Source organism: Hordeum vulgare, unplaced genomic scaffold (genome assembly GCF_904849725.1).
Source record: "Hordeum vulgare subsp. vulgare unplaced genomic scaffold, MorexV3_pseudomolecules_assembly, whole genome shotgun sequence".
In the NCBI taxonomy this organism is placed as follows: Eukaryota; Viridiplantae; Streptophyta; class Magnoliopsida; order Poales; family Poaceae; genus Hordeum; species Hordeum vulgare.
In genome coordinates, this window is record NW_025422697.1 from 42,092 (window position 1) to 56,413 (window position 14,322).

The window sequence follows — 14,322 nt, forward strand, 5'->3', positions numbered from 1 at the left end:
TTCCTTTGTGAAAGAGTAGAATGAGAAAGCTAATGAATCTTAAACCCATTGATAAAAAGAAAAAAAAAGAGGATTTGGGGATAGAGGGACTTGAACCCTCACAACTTAAAAAGTCGACGGATTTTCCTTTTACTAGAAATTTCATTGTTGTCAGTATTGACATGTAGAATGGGACTCTCTCTTTGTCCTCGTCCGATTAATCCACTTTCTTTTTAAAAGTTCTCAAAACTTTGAATTTGAATTGAAGAATTTGATTATTCAATATTCGAATGGAGTGGATTCACAATAATTCAAAATAAAATTATGATATGAGTTTTTTATTTCATAATCATTTCGAATTTTATTTTGAAATTTTAAAAAAGATAAAGAACCTATATTATAATATGAGTTCTGTGATTAATCGTTTGCTATGTCAGTATCTATACGTGTTTATTAAATGTATAAAGTATAAAACCCCTCTTTCTCTAATTTAGAATTAGAAGGAATTCCACTAACAACACAACGTAATTAACTCGATTCGTTAGAACAGCTTCCATTGAGTCTCTGCACCTATCCTTTTCCTTTGTATTCTAGTTCGAGAATCCCTTCTCAAAACACGGATTTGGCTCAGGATTGCCCTTTTTTAATTCCAGGGTTTCTCTGAATTTGGAAGTTACCACTTAGCAGGTTTCCATACCAAGGCTCAATACAATCAAGTCCGTAGCGTCTACCGATTTCGCCATATCCCCACTTCCCTCTTCTTTGAGACCAGGATTCCTTGTGTAATTTCATCCATCTCTTAGTTTTTTTTTTGAATCATTGAGTTCATCACTCAACGTAGTCTAGCAGTTCAGTTCGACTCTATTTGAGAGACCCCGCTTGCTTATTGCAATTCTGAATTACATTGATTCTATCCTTGATGTATTTGCAATTCAATCCGAATCAATATATCCAAAACTTTTTATCTCCCCCACCTCCCGTCTTACTTTTTTATAGTATTCGAAATTATACTATAACGCTGGATATTTATTCTTTTTTTCTAATCAGAATTATCAATTTTATTTACTCTGACTTTATGTTCCCCTTAGTGAAATATTAATCCTCAAATTATTAACAAATAATAAAGTCTATAATGATCGAATGAAAATACCCATAAAGTCTATAATTTTCTTTTTAAATATCCTATAGTTAAGCATATCAAGCTAACTTTATCTTTAAGAAGTTTTAGTATTTTTTTATTTAGTATTTTTTTATAAGTAGAACTTCAAATTTAGAACTAGTTAATAGCTAAGAGTAATAACTAATATCTGAGATTTTACGGATTTCCTATACTATACCTATTTCTATTTGTTACACTATTTCCGTTATGTAAGCCCACTTAGCTCAGAGGTTAGAGCATCGCATTTGTAATGCGAGGGTCATCGGTTCAAATCCGATAGTCGGCTTTTTTTTTCTCTATCGATGTTCTACGAACAAGAATCTCTTTTTTTCCGAATTAAATGGAGAATCCAGGATCTTTTATGTTTTTTACCTTACTATTTTGCTAGATACAAAACAATAAAATAAATAATATATATACAAAAAATACAAAAAATACAGATTTTGATGAAATTCCATTTTTTGTGGTACTTTAGTTGATTTTACTCTGTTTATCCTGTAGTTTAATTCAGTTTTAATTTCGATGTATTCTGTAATGTAAATACAATGAAATTAATTGTGTAAAATGAAATTTCAATAAAAAAAAGGAGTCTTCATGTCCCGTTATCGAGGACCTCGTTTAAAAAAAATACGCCGTTTGGGAGCTTTACCAGGACTCACTAGAAAAACACCTAAATCCGGAAGTAATCTTAAAAAAAAATTCAATTCTGGGAAAAAGGAGCAATATCGTATTCGTCTTCAAGAAAAACAGAAATTGCGTTTTCATTATGGTCTGACAGAACGACAATTACTTAGATATGTACATATCGCTGGAAAAGCAAAAAGGTCAACAGGCCAGGTTTTACTACAATTACTTGAAATGCGTTTGGATAATATCCTTTTTCGATTGGGTATGGCTTCAACCATTCCTGGGGCCCGCCAATTAGTCAACCATAGACATATTTTAGTTAATGGCCGTATAGTCAATATACCAAGTTTTCGTTGCAAACCCCGAGATATTATTACTACGAAAGATAACCAAAGATCAAAAGGTCTGGTTCAAAATTATATTGCTTCATCGGACCCGGGGAAATTGCCAAGCCATTTGACGATTGACACATTGGAATATAAAGGACTAGTAAATAAAATCCTAGATAGGAAGTGGGTCGGTCTCAAAATAAATGAGTTGTTAGTTGTAGAATATTACTCTCGTCAGACTTGAACTTAATGAAAAAAGGAAAGGTTCATAGAATTTTCTTCCCCTTCCCCTTTCCCCGAACTAAATAGCCCTAAGACCATTACCATTAATTCGTATTTTCCCATCAACTAGCTAAAATTGATTAACCCTAGGATTAGGATCCTTTTTGCTTTTTTCCTCTATGTTTACATACCACAGTAATTTGCTATAGAGAATTTTTAATTTCTATTAAATAAAAATAAGATAATATAAGATATTATTACTGGAATAAATTGCTATTTGATTTGATACATTGTGATCCTTAACGTTGATGAATTAAGAAAAACGGAAAGAGAGGGATTCGAACCCTCGGTAAACAAAAGTCTACATAGCAGTTCCAATGCTACGCCTTGAACCGCTCGGCCATCTTTCCTACATAACTTATTATGGAAAATAAACTGAGTGAATAGCGAGTTTTCTTATTCCTGCAGTACAGGTACAACCGCAACCGCTCGGGGGTTCCCTAGTTCTATTGGAAAAATTCCTTTTGATCTAGGTGGAAGGATACAGGATTTTTTACTAGAAATTGCGCTCGCTATAAAATAAAAGTTTTAATTTAGGTTTTCCCGCAACTAAAGAAAAAGAGAATGCAAGAATTCTTCTTATTGCATAATAAAATAAAGAAACCTTAGAATTCCGTTTGCATAAGATACGCTACACCATTGAAATCAAAAATAGAGTATGAGACAATTAATAACTTTGAAAACACGAAATAGTTGATGACATAAGTTGTTGTTCAGAAATAGGAAAGTGGAATGAAATCCAGTCTTAGTCAAATATTGCATATCTCTTCGTGTCCAAGCAGAAGGAAAAGGATACAATTTGAGCTGAGCGGAAAATCCATATCTCTCTTATCCATTTAAAACATATGGATTTAGAGCATATGGATCAATCTATTTATAATTATAAGAATCGAATGTGTTTGTTTTTATGTTATTTTGTGAAGGAATGAAAACAATTCTATATAGAATGGCTTGGGAATTATGCCTAGATCCCGTGTAAATGGAAATTTCATTGATAAGACCTTCTCAATTATAGCCAATATTTTATTGCGAATAATTCCGACAACCTCAGGAGAAAAAAAGGCATTTACTTATTATAGAGATGGTGCGATTTGACTCTTTTTTTTTTTGCTTTTTTTTAGACCTACCTATACCTCAGTCTTAGGAAAAAGAAAAGGGGTTGGCATAGAGAGAACCAAATTTGTAAAGCAAGCAAACCCACGCTTCGGGAAGGTGAGGCGAACTAACAATTCCTTCCGTCGTGTATCCTCGATTGATGCGGCTTCAGATACTTCAATTGTAGATTTGAGTATTGAGCGAAAGGTTACACCTACAGGATATGGTATGGTATGGATTACAGGCCACTCTATTAGTATCCGTAGGCAGCATAGGGGAGAAAAGCACTACACCTAGAAATAGGAATCAACAAGAGAAAAACTTTGGTAGAAATTACCCCTTTCCTGATCGGTATCAGGGCTGGGAAGAATGGTTGGGATAACAAACAACCATCAGGTTTGTACTTTGGATACCCCTATAACCATCAAAGATCGTTGAAGTAGCTAATTCCTCTAAATAGGAGGCGTTGAGAACAAAGAAATTATTGGAGCTATCGTTTTCCTCTAGCATTAATAGAATTCATTGGTGTTAAGAAAAACCTCTTGTGGGAAGGTTGGCTAGAGATTTCTTGGAAAAATACCAGCCCCTTTCGGTTCATAATGAGACGGGACTAATTCTATTTTGATTCTATAGATTAAGATTATTTCGCTTAGTACTATTATGTACAGAAGGGAGGAGCCGTATGAGATGAAAACCTCATGTACGGTTTTGGAACGGAGATTTTTTGAATAGAATGAACGACCGTAACGGATGTTGGCTCAATCCGAAGGAAATTATGCGGAAGCTTTGCAAAATTATTATGAAGCTACGCGACTAGAAATCGATCCCTATGATCGAAGTTATATACTCTATAACATAGGCCTTATACACACAAGCAATGGAGAGCATACAAAGGCTTTGGAATATTATTTCCGGGCACTAGAACGAAACCCCTTCTTACCGCAAGCTTTTAATAATATGGCCGTGATCTGTCATTACGTGCGACTATCTCCACTATAGAAAGACAAAAAAAGAGAGGATCAAATTTTCTAGTAAATACTGGAAAAAAGGGCTTTCTACATAGGGATCGTAAAAACAACGATTTTTCCCTATCAGCTGTAGGAAGGAAGGACACTTCACGAGAATCAAAAAACGAAGAAAGTATGGCCTATACTACTACTCTATGGATAAAGTTTCTCAAATTGATAGAGAAAGCACCGTAAAGATCAATTAGTGAGCGACTGGGTCGATACAACTAAAAAAAACTGCTTACTTATCCCATGATATGGGGCAAAATTTAGGAATCCGCTTATGTAATAGAGCCGATCCACTAAGGGATTAAGCAGCGGTGTAGTATCAGATCCCAAAGATAGTAAGTTCTTTTTTCTTTCTTATGGAAAAAAGTCTTTTTCAAGGATTCTATAGAGATTTCATATATGAAACCGGGATAGTTACCTTTCAGAAAATTTGAACGAAGGCTCTATATCTATCTATGCTTCATTCTTCTGAAGGTGGGAAAAAAGATCAAACTAATTATTGAGAAAAATTAGGGTTTGAAACTTAGGTAATTAATTTCTTCTGCTTAACACAAGAACAAATTGGATCGATTTTTGATAAATCGAATTCAGTTAAGATAGGGGAAATTAAGATAGCAATTTCTGAGCCGTATGAGGTAGGAAACTCTCAAGTACGGTTCTAAGGGAAGGAACTGCCTATTCCGACCGAGGAGAACAGGCCATTCTAGAGGGTGATTCGGAAATTGCGGAAGCTTGGTTTGATCAAGCTGCTGAATATTGGAAACAAGCTATAGCGCTTACTCCGGGAAATTATATTGAAGCACAAAACTGGTTGAAGATTACGAAGCGCTTTGAATTTGAATAAGACCATGCTCCTTTTTTTTCCTAAAATGGATGGTTTGGTTGTTGATCCATTAATCAAATAAATTAGGTCGTAAGATCGAATCAAGAATTTCATTATATCCATTTCTTATACCTTCTATTTTATAAGATATTTCATAAGAATAAACCATAGGGATAGGGTCTAGAATAGAAGTAATAAAGTGAATAAAAAAAAGGGGGCCAATCTAAATATTGCTAATATATTAGAACCATCTTATTAATAATTCTAATGAGTTATCTTGGAATTTAGAATCAAATAAAAAATAAAAAACCCTATATTATGCTCAAGGAAAGTAGATATAGATAGGAGCTTATGCCCTAAAAAAAAATACACTAGTTTCTTAAATTTAAAATAAAAAAGATTTTTTCTTACGCCGAGAAATATTTGTTTTTTCAAGATAAACAATGTCCGTTAGGCACCTAACCTTTATGTCATAATAGATCCGAACACTTGCCTCGGATTGACTTTAATATATAATTGCTCCAGTGAATAACTAAAAAAAAAGAAGGGTGGTAGTATAGTAAAGAAAAGAACTAATCACAATATCTATCTTTCAAAATCTATCTTTCAAAATCTATCTTTCAAAGATTCACTAAAAAAAAAGACAGTTGGCGGGTCTCTTTGTATGTCTTGTCCGGAAAGAGGAGGAGTTAATGATTATTCGTTCGCCGGAACCAGAAGTAAAAATTGTTGTGGATAGGGATCCTGTAAAAACATCTTTTGAGGAATGGGCGAGACCCGGCCATTTCTCAAGAACACTAGCTAAGGGCCCTGATACTACCACTTGGATCTGGAACCTACATGCTGATGCTCACGATTTCGATAGTCATACTGGTGATTTGGAGGAGATTTCTAGAAAAGTTTTTAGTGCTCATTTCGGGCAACTTTCCATTATCTTTCTTTGGTTGAGTGGCATGTACTTTCATGGTGCCCGTTTTTCCAATTATGAAGCATGGCTAAGTGATCCTACTCACATTGGACCCAGTGCTCAGGTAGTTTGGCCTATAGTAGGGCAAGAAATATTGAATGGTGATGTAGGTGGGGGTTTCCGAGGAATCCAAATAACCTCTGGTTTTTTTCAGCTTTGGCGAGCATCTGGAATAACTAGTGAATTACAACTCTATTGTACTGCAATTGGTGCATTGGTTTTTGCAGCGTTAATGCTTTTTGCTGGTTGGTTCCATTATCACAAAGCCGCTCCCAAATTGGCCTGGTTCCAAGATGTAGAATCCATGTTGAATCACCACTTAGCGGGATTATTAGGACTTGGGTCTCTTTCTTGGGCGGGACACCAAATTCATGTATCTTTACCAATTAACCAATTTCTTGACGCTGGGGTGGATCCTAAAGAGATACCACTTCCTCATGAATTTATCTTGAATCGGGACCTTTTGGCTCAACTTTATCCTAGTTTTGCCGAAGGAGCAACCCCTTTTTTCACTTTAAATTGGTCCAAATACGCAGAATTTCTGACTTTTCGTGGAGGACTAGATCCAGTAACCGGTGGTCTCTGGCTGACCGATATTGCACACCATCATTTAGCTATTGCTATTCTTTTCCTAATCGCAGGTCATATGTATAGGACCAACTGGGGTATTGGCCATGGACTTAAAGATATTTTGGAGGCTCACAAGGGCCCATTTACAGGACAAGGCCATAAGGGTCTTTATGAAATCTTAACAACGTCATGGCATGCTCAATTATCTCTTAACCTAGCTATGCTAGGCTCTACAACCATTGTTGTAGCTCATCATATGTATTCTATGCCTCCCTATCCATACCTAGCTACTGACTATGGTACACAACTTTCCTTGTTCACACACCACATGTGGATTGGCGGATTTCTAATAGTCGGTGCTGCTGCACATGCAGCAATTTTTATGGTAAGAGACTATGATCCAACTACTCGATACAACGATCTATTAGATCGCGTCCTTAGACACCGCGATGCAATCATATCCCACCTTAACTGGGTATGTATATTTCTAGGTTTTCACAGTTTTGGCTTGTACATTCATAATGATACCATGAGTGCTTTAGGCCGTCCACAAGATATGTTTTCGGATACCGCCATACAATTACAACCTATCTTTGCTCAATGGGTACAAAATATCCATGCTACTGCGCCTGGCGTAACAGCTCCTGGTGCAACAACAAGTACTAGCTTAACGTGGGGAGGCGGCGAGTTAGTAGCAGTAGGTGGCAAAGTGGCTTTGTTACCGATTCCATTAGGAACCGCAGATTTTTTAGTCCATCACATTCATGCATTTACCATACATGTGACTGTATTAATACTTTTGAAAGGTGTTTTATTTGCTCGGAGTTCCCGTTTGATACCCGATAAAGCAAATCTAGGTTTTCGCTTTCCTTGCGATGGGCCTGGCCGAGGGGGAACATGTCAAGTATCTGCTTGGGATCATGTTTTCTTAGGTTTATTCTGGATGTACAATGCAATTTCGGTAGTCATTTTCCATTTCAGTTGGAAAATGCAGTCGGATGTTTGGGGTACCATAAGTGATCAAGGGGTGGTAACTCATATTACAGGGGGAAACTTTGCACAGAGTTCCATTACGATTAATGGGTGGCTTCGAGATTTCTTGTGGGCACAGGCATCGCAAGTCATTCAGTCTTATGGTTCTTCATTATCTGCATATGGTCTTTTTTTCTTAGGTGCTCATTTTGTCTGGGCCTTCAGTTTAATGTTTTTATTCAGCGGCCGTGGTTATTGGCAAGAACTCATTGAATCTATCGTTTGGGCTCATAACAAATTAAAAGTTGCTCCTGCTACTCAGCCTAGAGCCTTGAGCATTATACAAGGACGTGCTGTAGGAGTAACCCATTACCTTCTGGGTGGAATTGCCACGACATGGGCATTCTTCTTAGCGAGAATTATTGCAGTAGGATAGTGGCTAGGAGGATTTGAAAGGCATTATGGAATTAAGATTTCCCAGGTTTAGCCAAGGCTTAGCTCAGGACCCCACTACTCGTCGTATTTGGTTTGGTATTGCTACCGCACATGATTTCGAAAGTCATGATGATATTACTGAAGAACGTCTTTATCAGAACATTTTTGCTTCTCACTTTGGGCAATTAGCAATAATCTTTCTATGGACGTCCGGAAATCTGTTTCATGTAGCTTGGCAAGGAAATTTTGAATCATGGATACAGGATCCTTTACACGTAAGACCTATTGCTCATGCGATTTGGGATCCTCATTTTGGTCAACCCGCTGTGGAAGCCTTTACTCGAGGAGGTGCTGCTGGTCCAGTGAATATTGCTTATTCTGGGGTTTATCAGTGGTGGTATACAATAGGATTACGCACCAATGAAGATCTTTATACTGGAGCTCTTTTTCTATTATTTCTTTCTACGCTGTCCTTAATAGCGAGTTGGTTACATCTACAACCCAAATGGAAACCAAGCCTTTCGTGGTTCAAAAACGCGGAATCTCGTCTCAATCATCATTTGTCAGGACTTTTCGGGGTAAGTTCTTTGGCTTGGACAGGACATTTAGTTCATGTTGCTATTCCCGCATCCAGGGGGGAGTACGTTCGATGGAATAATTTCTTAGATGTATTACCCTATCCCCAGGGGTTGGGACCCCTTTTGACGGGTCAGTGGAATCTTTATGCCCAAAACCCTGATTCGAGTAATCATTTATTTGGTACCGCTCAAGGAGCGGGAACTGCCATTCTAACTCTTCTTGGGGGATTCCATCCACAAACACAAAGTTTGTGGCTGACTGATATGGCTCACCATCATTTAGCTATTGCATTTATTTTTCTCATTGCCGGTCACATGTATCGAACTAACTTCGGAATTGGGCACAGTATTAAAGATCTTTTAGAAGCGCATACTCCTCCGGGGGGTCGATTAGGGCGTGGGCATAAGGGCCTTTATGACACAATCAACAATTCGATTCATTTTCAGTTAGGTCTTGCTCTAGCTTCTTTAGGGGTTATTACTTCCTTAGTAGCTCAACATATGTACTCTTTACCTCCTTATGCATTCATAGCACAAGACTTTACTACTCAAGCTGCTTTATATACTCATCACCAATATATTGCGGGGTTCATCATGACAGGGGCTTTTGCTCATGGAGCTATTTTTTTCATTAGGGATTACAATCCGGAACAGAATGAGGATAATGTATTGGCAAGAATGTTAGACCATAAAGAAGCTATCATATCTCATTTAAGTTGGGCTAGCCTCTTTCTAGGATTCCATACCTTGGGCCTTTATGTTCATAACGACGTCATGCTTGCTTTTGGTACTCCAGAAAAGCAAATCTTGATCGAACCTATATTTGCCCAATGGATACAATCTGCTCATGGCAAGACGACATATGGGTTCGATATACTCTTATCTTCAACGAATGGCCCCGCTTTCAATGCGGGTCGAAGCCTATGGTTGCCCGGATGGTTGAATGCTGTTAATGAGAATAGTAATTCGCTTTTCTTAACAATAGGACCTGGGGATTTCTTGGTTCATCATGCTATTGCTCTAGGTTTGCATACAACTACATTGATTTTAGTAAAGGGCGCTTTAGACGCACGCGGTTCCAAATTAATGCCGGATAAAAAGGATTTTGGGTATAGTTTTCCTTGTGACGGCCCAGGGCGCGGCGGTACTTGTGATATTTCTGCTTGGGACGCATTTTATTTGGCAGTTTTCTGGATGTTAAATACCATTGGGTGGGTTACTTTTTATTGGCATTGGAAACATATCACATTATGGCAGGGCAACGTTTCACAATTTAATGAATCCTCCACTTATTTGATGGGATGGTTAAGAGATTACCTATGGTTAAACTCTTCACAACTTATCAATGGATATAATCCTTTTGGGATGAATAGTTTATCGGTATGGGCTTGGATGTTCTTATTTGGACATCTTGTTTGGGCTACTGGATTTATGTTCTTAATTTCTTGGCGGGGGTATTGGCAGGAATTAATTGAGACTTTAGCATGGGCTCATGAACGCACACCTTTAGCTAATTTAATTCGCTGGAGAGATAAGCCTGTGGCTCTTTCCATTGTGCAAGCAAGATTGGTTGGATTAGCTCACTTTTCCGTGGGTTATATATTCACTTATGCAGCTTTCTTGATTGCCTCAACATCAGGCAAGTTTGGTTAATTTAGTTTGTTTTTTTGTACTGTATCAGCACCTAGTTCATTACTCTTGATAGAGAGGGAGGATCCGCCTTCTTAAATTTCTTTTTCTATTTATTTTTCCATCTAGGATTAGAACCGTATACTTGATAATAATAGCAACGGCACATTATGGCAAAAAAGAGTTTGATTCAGAGGGAGAAGAAGCGGCAGAAATTAGAACAGAAATATCATTTGATTCGTCAATCTTTAAAAAAAAAGATAAGAAGCAAAGTTTCTCCCTTGAGTTTGAGTGAAAAAACGAAAATGCGAGAAAAATTGCAATCCCTACCGCGTAATAGTGCACCTACACGCCTTCATCGACGTTGTTTTTTGACCGGAAGACCTAGAGCTAACTATCGACATTTTGGGCTATCCGGACACGTACTTCGAGAAATGGTTTATGAATGTTTATTACCGGGTGCAACAAGATCCAGTTGGTAAGGATAAAATACCCTTTCGTATTTGTATGGATTTCTGGAATTGATAATCATAGAGGAGCCCTCTTTACCATTCTGTATAAATGGACTATTCTATTTGTATAGATATGGTAGAGGGACGTATCGAACCCTCTTTTATCCACTAGTTACCCCTCTTTAGTTTAAGAGTATAGAGCAGTTTGGTAGCTCATAAGTCTCATAACCTTGGGGTTGCGGGTTCGATTCCCACTACCGGCCCCATACTCCTTCTTTAATGATATATGCATGATATATACATCATCCATTTGTATCTGGATTTTTTGATTTCCTAAAAGAGTTTTGGTCTAACAGTTTTTTCTCGGAAGAAGACAACAAATAAAAGAAAGAATAAAAGAAAGAATAAAATACGAAAGAAAAGCGTCCATTGTCTAATGGATAGGACAGAGGTCTTCTAAACCTTTGGTATAGGTTCAAATCCTATTGGACGCAATCTTATTTCTATCTATTCTTTAAATAACTATACTAAACTAAAAACAAAGAAAACTTTTTTGCATGATTCAAATAACAAGAGTAGACATGCAAAATAACAAGAGTAGATATGCCAAATTTATTTGTTACTGAAGGGAAAACCGTTCCAGCTGTTCCTGAATAGCTTCCTTCAAAAGGATTTCCGCTTGCTCGGTGAATGTCTTGCTAGAAGATATAATTTCTTGGAATTGAGGTTTAGTATCTTTTAGGTGTTTACGTAACTCATCCAGAAATTTATTTACCTGTTCGATTTCTAACGAATCAAGATATCCTCTTGTTCCGGTATAAATAGTAGCTATCTGCTCTTCCACTGGGAGAGGATTTGCCTGGGATTGTTTAAGCAATTCCCTTAATCGTCGACCCCTTGCCAATTGATTCTGACTTGTTTTATCGAGAGCAGAGGCGAATTGTGCAAAGGCTTGTAACTCTGCGAATTGAGCTAGTTCCAATTTTGATTTGCCAGCTACTTGTTTCATGGCTTTAATTTGAGCCGCGGATCCTACTCTGGAAACAGAAATACCCACATTAATAGCGGGTCGAATTCCGGCATTGAATAGATCCGCCGATAAGAATATTTGTCCATCTGTAATGGAGATTACATTAGTAGGAATATAGGCGGAAACGTCTCCAGATTGAGTCTCAACTATTGGTAAAGCGGTCATACTTCCTTCGCCTAAAAGAGAATTTAATTTAGCGGCTCTTTCTAAAAGGCGTGAATGCAAATAAAAAACATCCCCTGGATAAGCCTCACGGCCGGGAGGTCTTCTTAATAGAAGGGACATTTGGCGATAAGCTTGTGCCTGTTTGGAGAGATCATCATAAATTATTAAAGTATGCCGTTCGCGGTACATAAAATACTCAGCCAGGGCTGCTCCCGTATAAGGAGCGAGGTATTGTAATGTAGCAGGTGAATCCGCCATTTCAGCTACTACAATAGTGTATTCCATGGCCCCCTCCTCATGGAAAGTAGTTACTACTTGAGCTACGGAGGATGCTCTTTGACCGATAGCTACATAAACACATATTACACCTTGCCCTTTTTGATTGAGAATTGTATCTGTAGCTACTGCTGTTTTGCCAGTCTGTCTGTCCCCAATAATTAACTCTCGCTGACCGCGCCCTATAGGAATCATCGAATCGATAGCAATAAGCCCTGTTTGAAGAGGTTCGTATACGGAACGCCTGGAAATTATACTTGGAGCAGGAGATTCAATTAAGCGAGATTCGGAAGCTATAATTTCGCCTTTCCCATCAATAGGTTTAGCCAGAGCATTTACAACACGACCCAAGTAAGCCTCACTCACGGGTATCTGAGCAATTCTTCCTGTTGCTTTTACAAAACTGCCCTCTTGTATCATCAACCCATCGCCCATTAATACAATCCCAACATTTTTGGATTCCAAATTCAGAGCAATACCCCTAGTACCTTCTGCAAATTGGACTAATTCACCCGACATTATTTCACCAAGACCTATAATACGAGCAATCCCATCCCCCACTTGAACTACGCGACCTATATTCTCAATCCCTACTTTCCTATTATATTGTTCAATACGTTCGCGGAGAATTTTATGAATTTCGTCGACTCGAAGGGTTGCCATTAGTGTTTCTTGACTCTTTTTTCGAAAGCAAGGGGAAAAATAATGCCTAAATTCTAAACGAAAGTAGAAGTTCAAGGCCTAATTAATTTAATTATCTCTTCCATTCCAGGGACCCGAGAATGCCAATATTAGCACGAATCGTACGGAAATGTAACTCGGTATTCAAACAACTATTCAGAGTTCCTAGAGCTCCTTGTACGGCCTGTTGGAAAACCCGCTGTCGGACCTGATTCATTGCCCTTTGTTTTTCAAAATAAAGGGTTTCGTTTTTAGACTTTTCTAATTGTTCCAAACTAATAGAAGTAGCATTAATCAAATTTGCTTTTTCTCGTTCTATCTCAGAGTATCCATTCATTCGATACTCATCCGCTTCTAGTTCGACTTTCTGTAATCGAATCCGAGCTTTTTCGAGTTGCTCAATGGTCCCTCTACGCAATTCTTCTGAATTTCGAATAGTACTCAAGATCCTCTGTTTTCGATTATCTAATAAATCTTTTAATGAAAGTAGATTATTTTGTAAGTTTACAACTTTTATGATCTCTTCCCGAACCAAACATGAATCTTTCGATTCATTTGGCTCTCACGCTCCTTTTTTTCTTTTTTTGCTATAGCAATTTCCATATCTTTTTTTAAGTATAAGTAATGAGCCTATCCTCTATCTTATTTTTTATGTTTATATTTCAATATACCGAAACCTATATAAGACTAGATAAATATTAAGAGGACTCTTCCGCCTAGATAAAAATATATCATGGTCAGCAAAGTTGTTTCTTTATTTATATTTGCCCTTTAGTTAATAATTTCAATTTCATTAAGAAAAACTAACTAAATAAATGGAAAATGAAAATTAATAGAATTCTTTTTTTTTTTTCTTCAAATCCAAAAAATTTCTCTTTTTTATACATAGGTCGTCGATTCGGCATTGGTTAAAAAAGGGCAGGGTGCCCCTTCTTTTTTTTTCTAGTAAATAGTTCAAACCATTTTATCGATATGAGTGTTCTATATCAGATAAATTTTACATTAGCTATTTCCCGTTTAAATTCGGTACTAATACTAATATAGTTGTAGAAAGAGTACCTCTTTTTGCCTGGACTTCAAGCAGTTTAGCTTTAACCGTGTTAATGGTCTCACATTCTTGGTTTATAGAGAATCAAAATTGATTTACCAATGAGTCGCGAAATGCTATGGTTCTTCCATATGATTTCTGAATTTATTCAGAAGTAATTCGTCGAGATCGTGCACCCTTTTCTTATTTATCCGAAAAATACTAAAAAA

At 37.2% G+C, this 14,322-nt stretch overlaps 1 protein-coding gene and 3 non-coding genes across 4 annotated transcripts; 3 read left to right on the forward strand and 1 right to left on the reverse strand.

Moving 5' to 3' along the window:
* Nucleotides 1–1,351: 1,351 nt before the first annotated feature.
* Nucleotides 1,352–1,424, forward strand: TRNAT-UGU. Its single transcript has one exon. It is a non-coding gene; the product is annotated as a tRNA-Thr (tRNA).
* Nucleotides 1,425–2,639: 1,215 nt separating this feature from the next.
* Nucleotides 2,640–2,726, reverse strand: TRNAS-GGA. The gene has a single exon. It is a non-coding gene; the product is annotated as a tRNA-Ser (tRNA).
* A 741-nt stretch (nucleotides 2,727–3,467) lies between these two features.
* LOC123422855 (photosystem I P700 chlorophyll a apoprotein A1-like) lies at nucleotides 3,468–7,059 on the forward strand (the record flags this gene model as incomplete). The annotated part of the gene is given in 1 exon segment (XM_045107750.1): nucleotides 3,468–7,059. A coding segment is annotated over 1 exon segment (1,057 nt), but the record flags the coding sequence as incomplete, so codon positions are not given.
* A 4,276-nt stretch (nucleotides 7,060–11,335) lies between these two features.
* TRNAR-UCU lies at nucleotides 11,336–11,407 on the forward strand. The gene has a single exon. It is a non-coding gene; the product is annotated as a tRNA-Arg (tRNA).
* The last annotated feature ends 2,915 nt before the right edge of the window (nucleotides 11,408–14,322 follow it).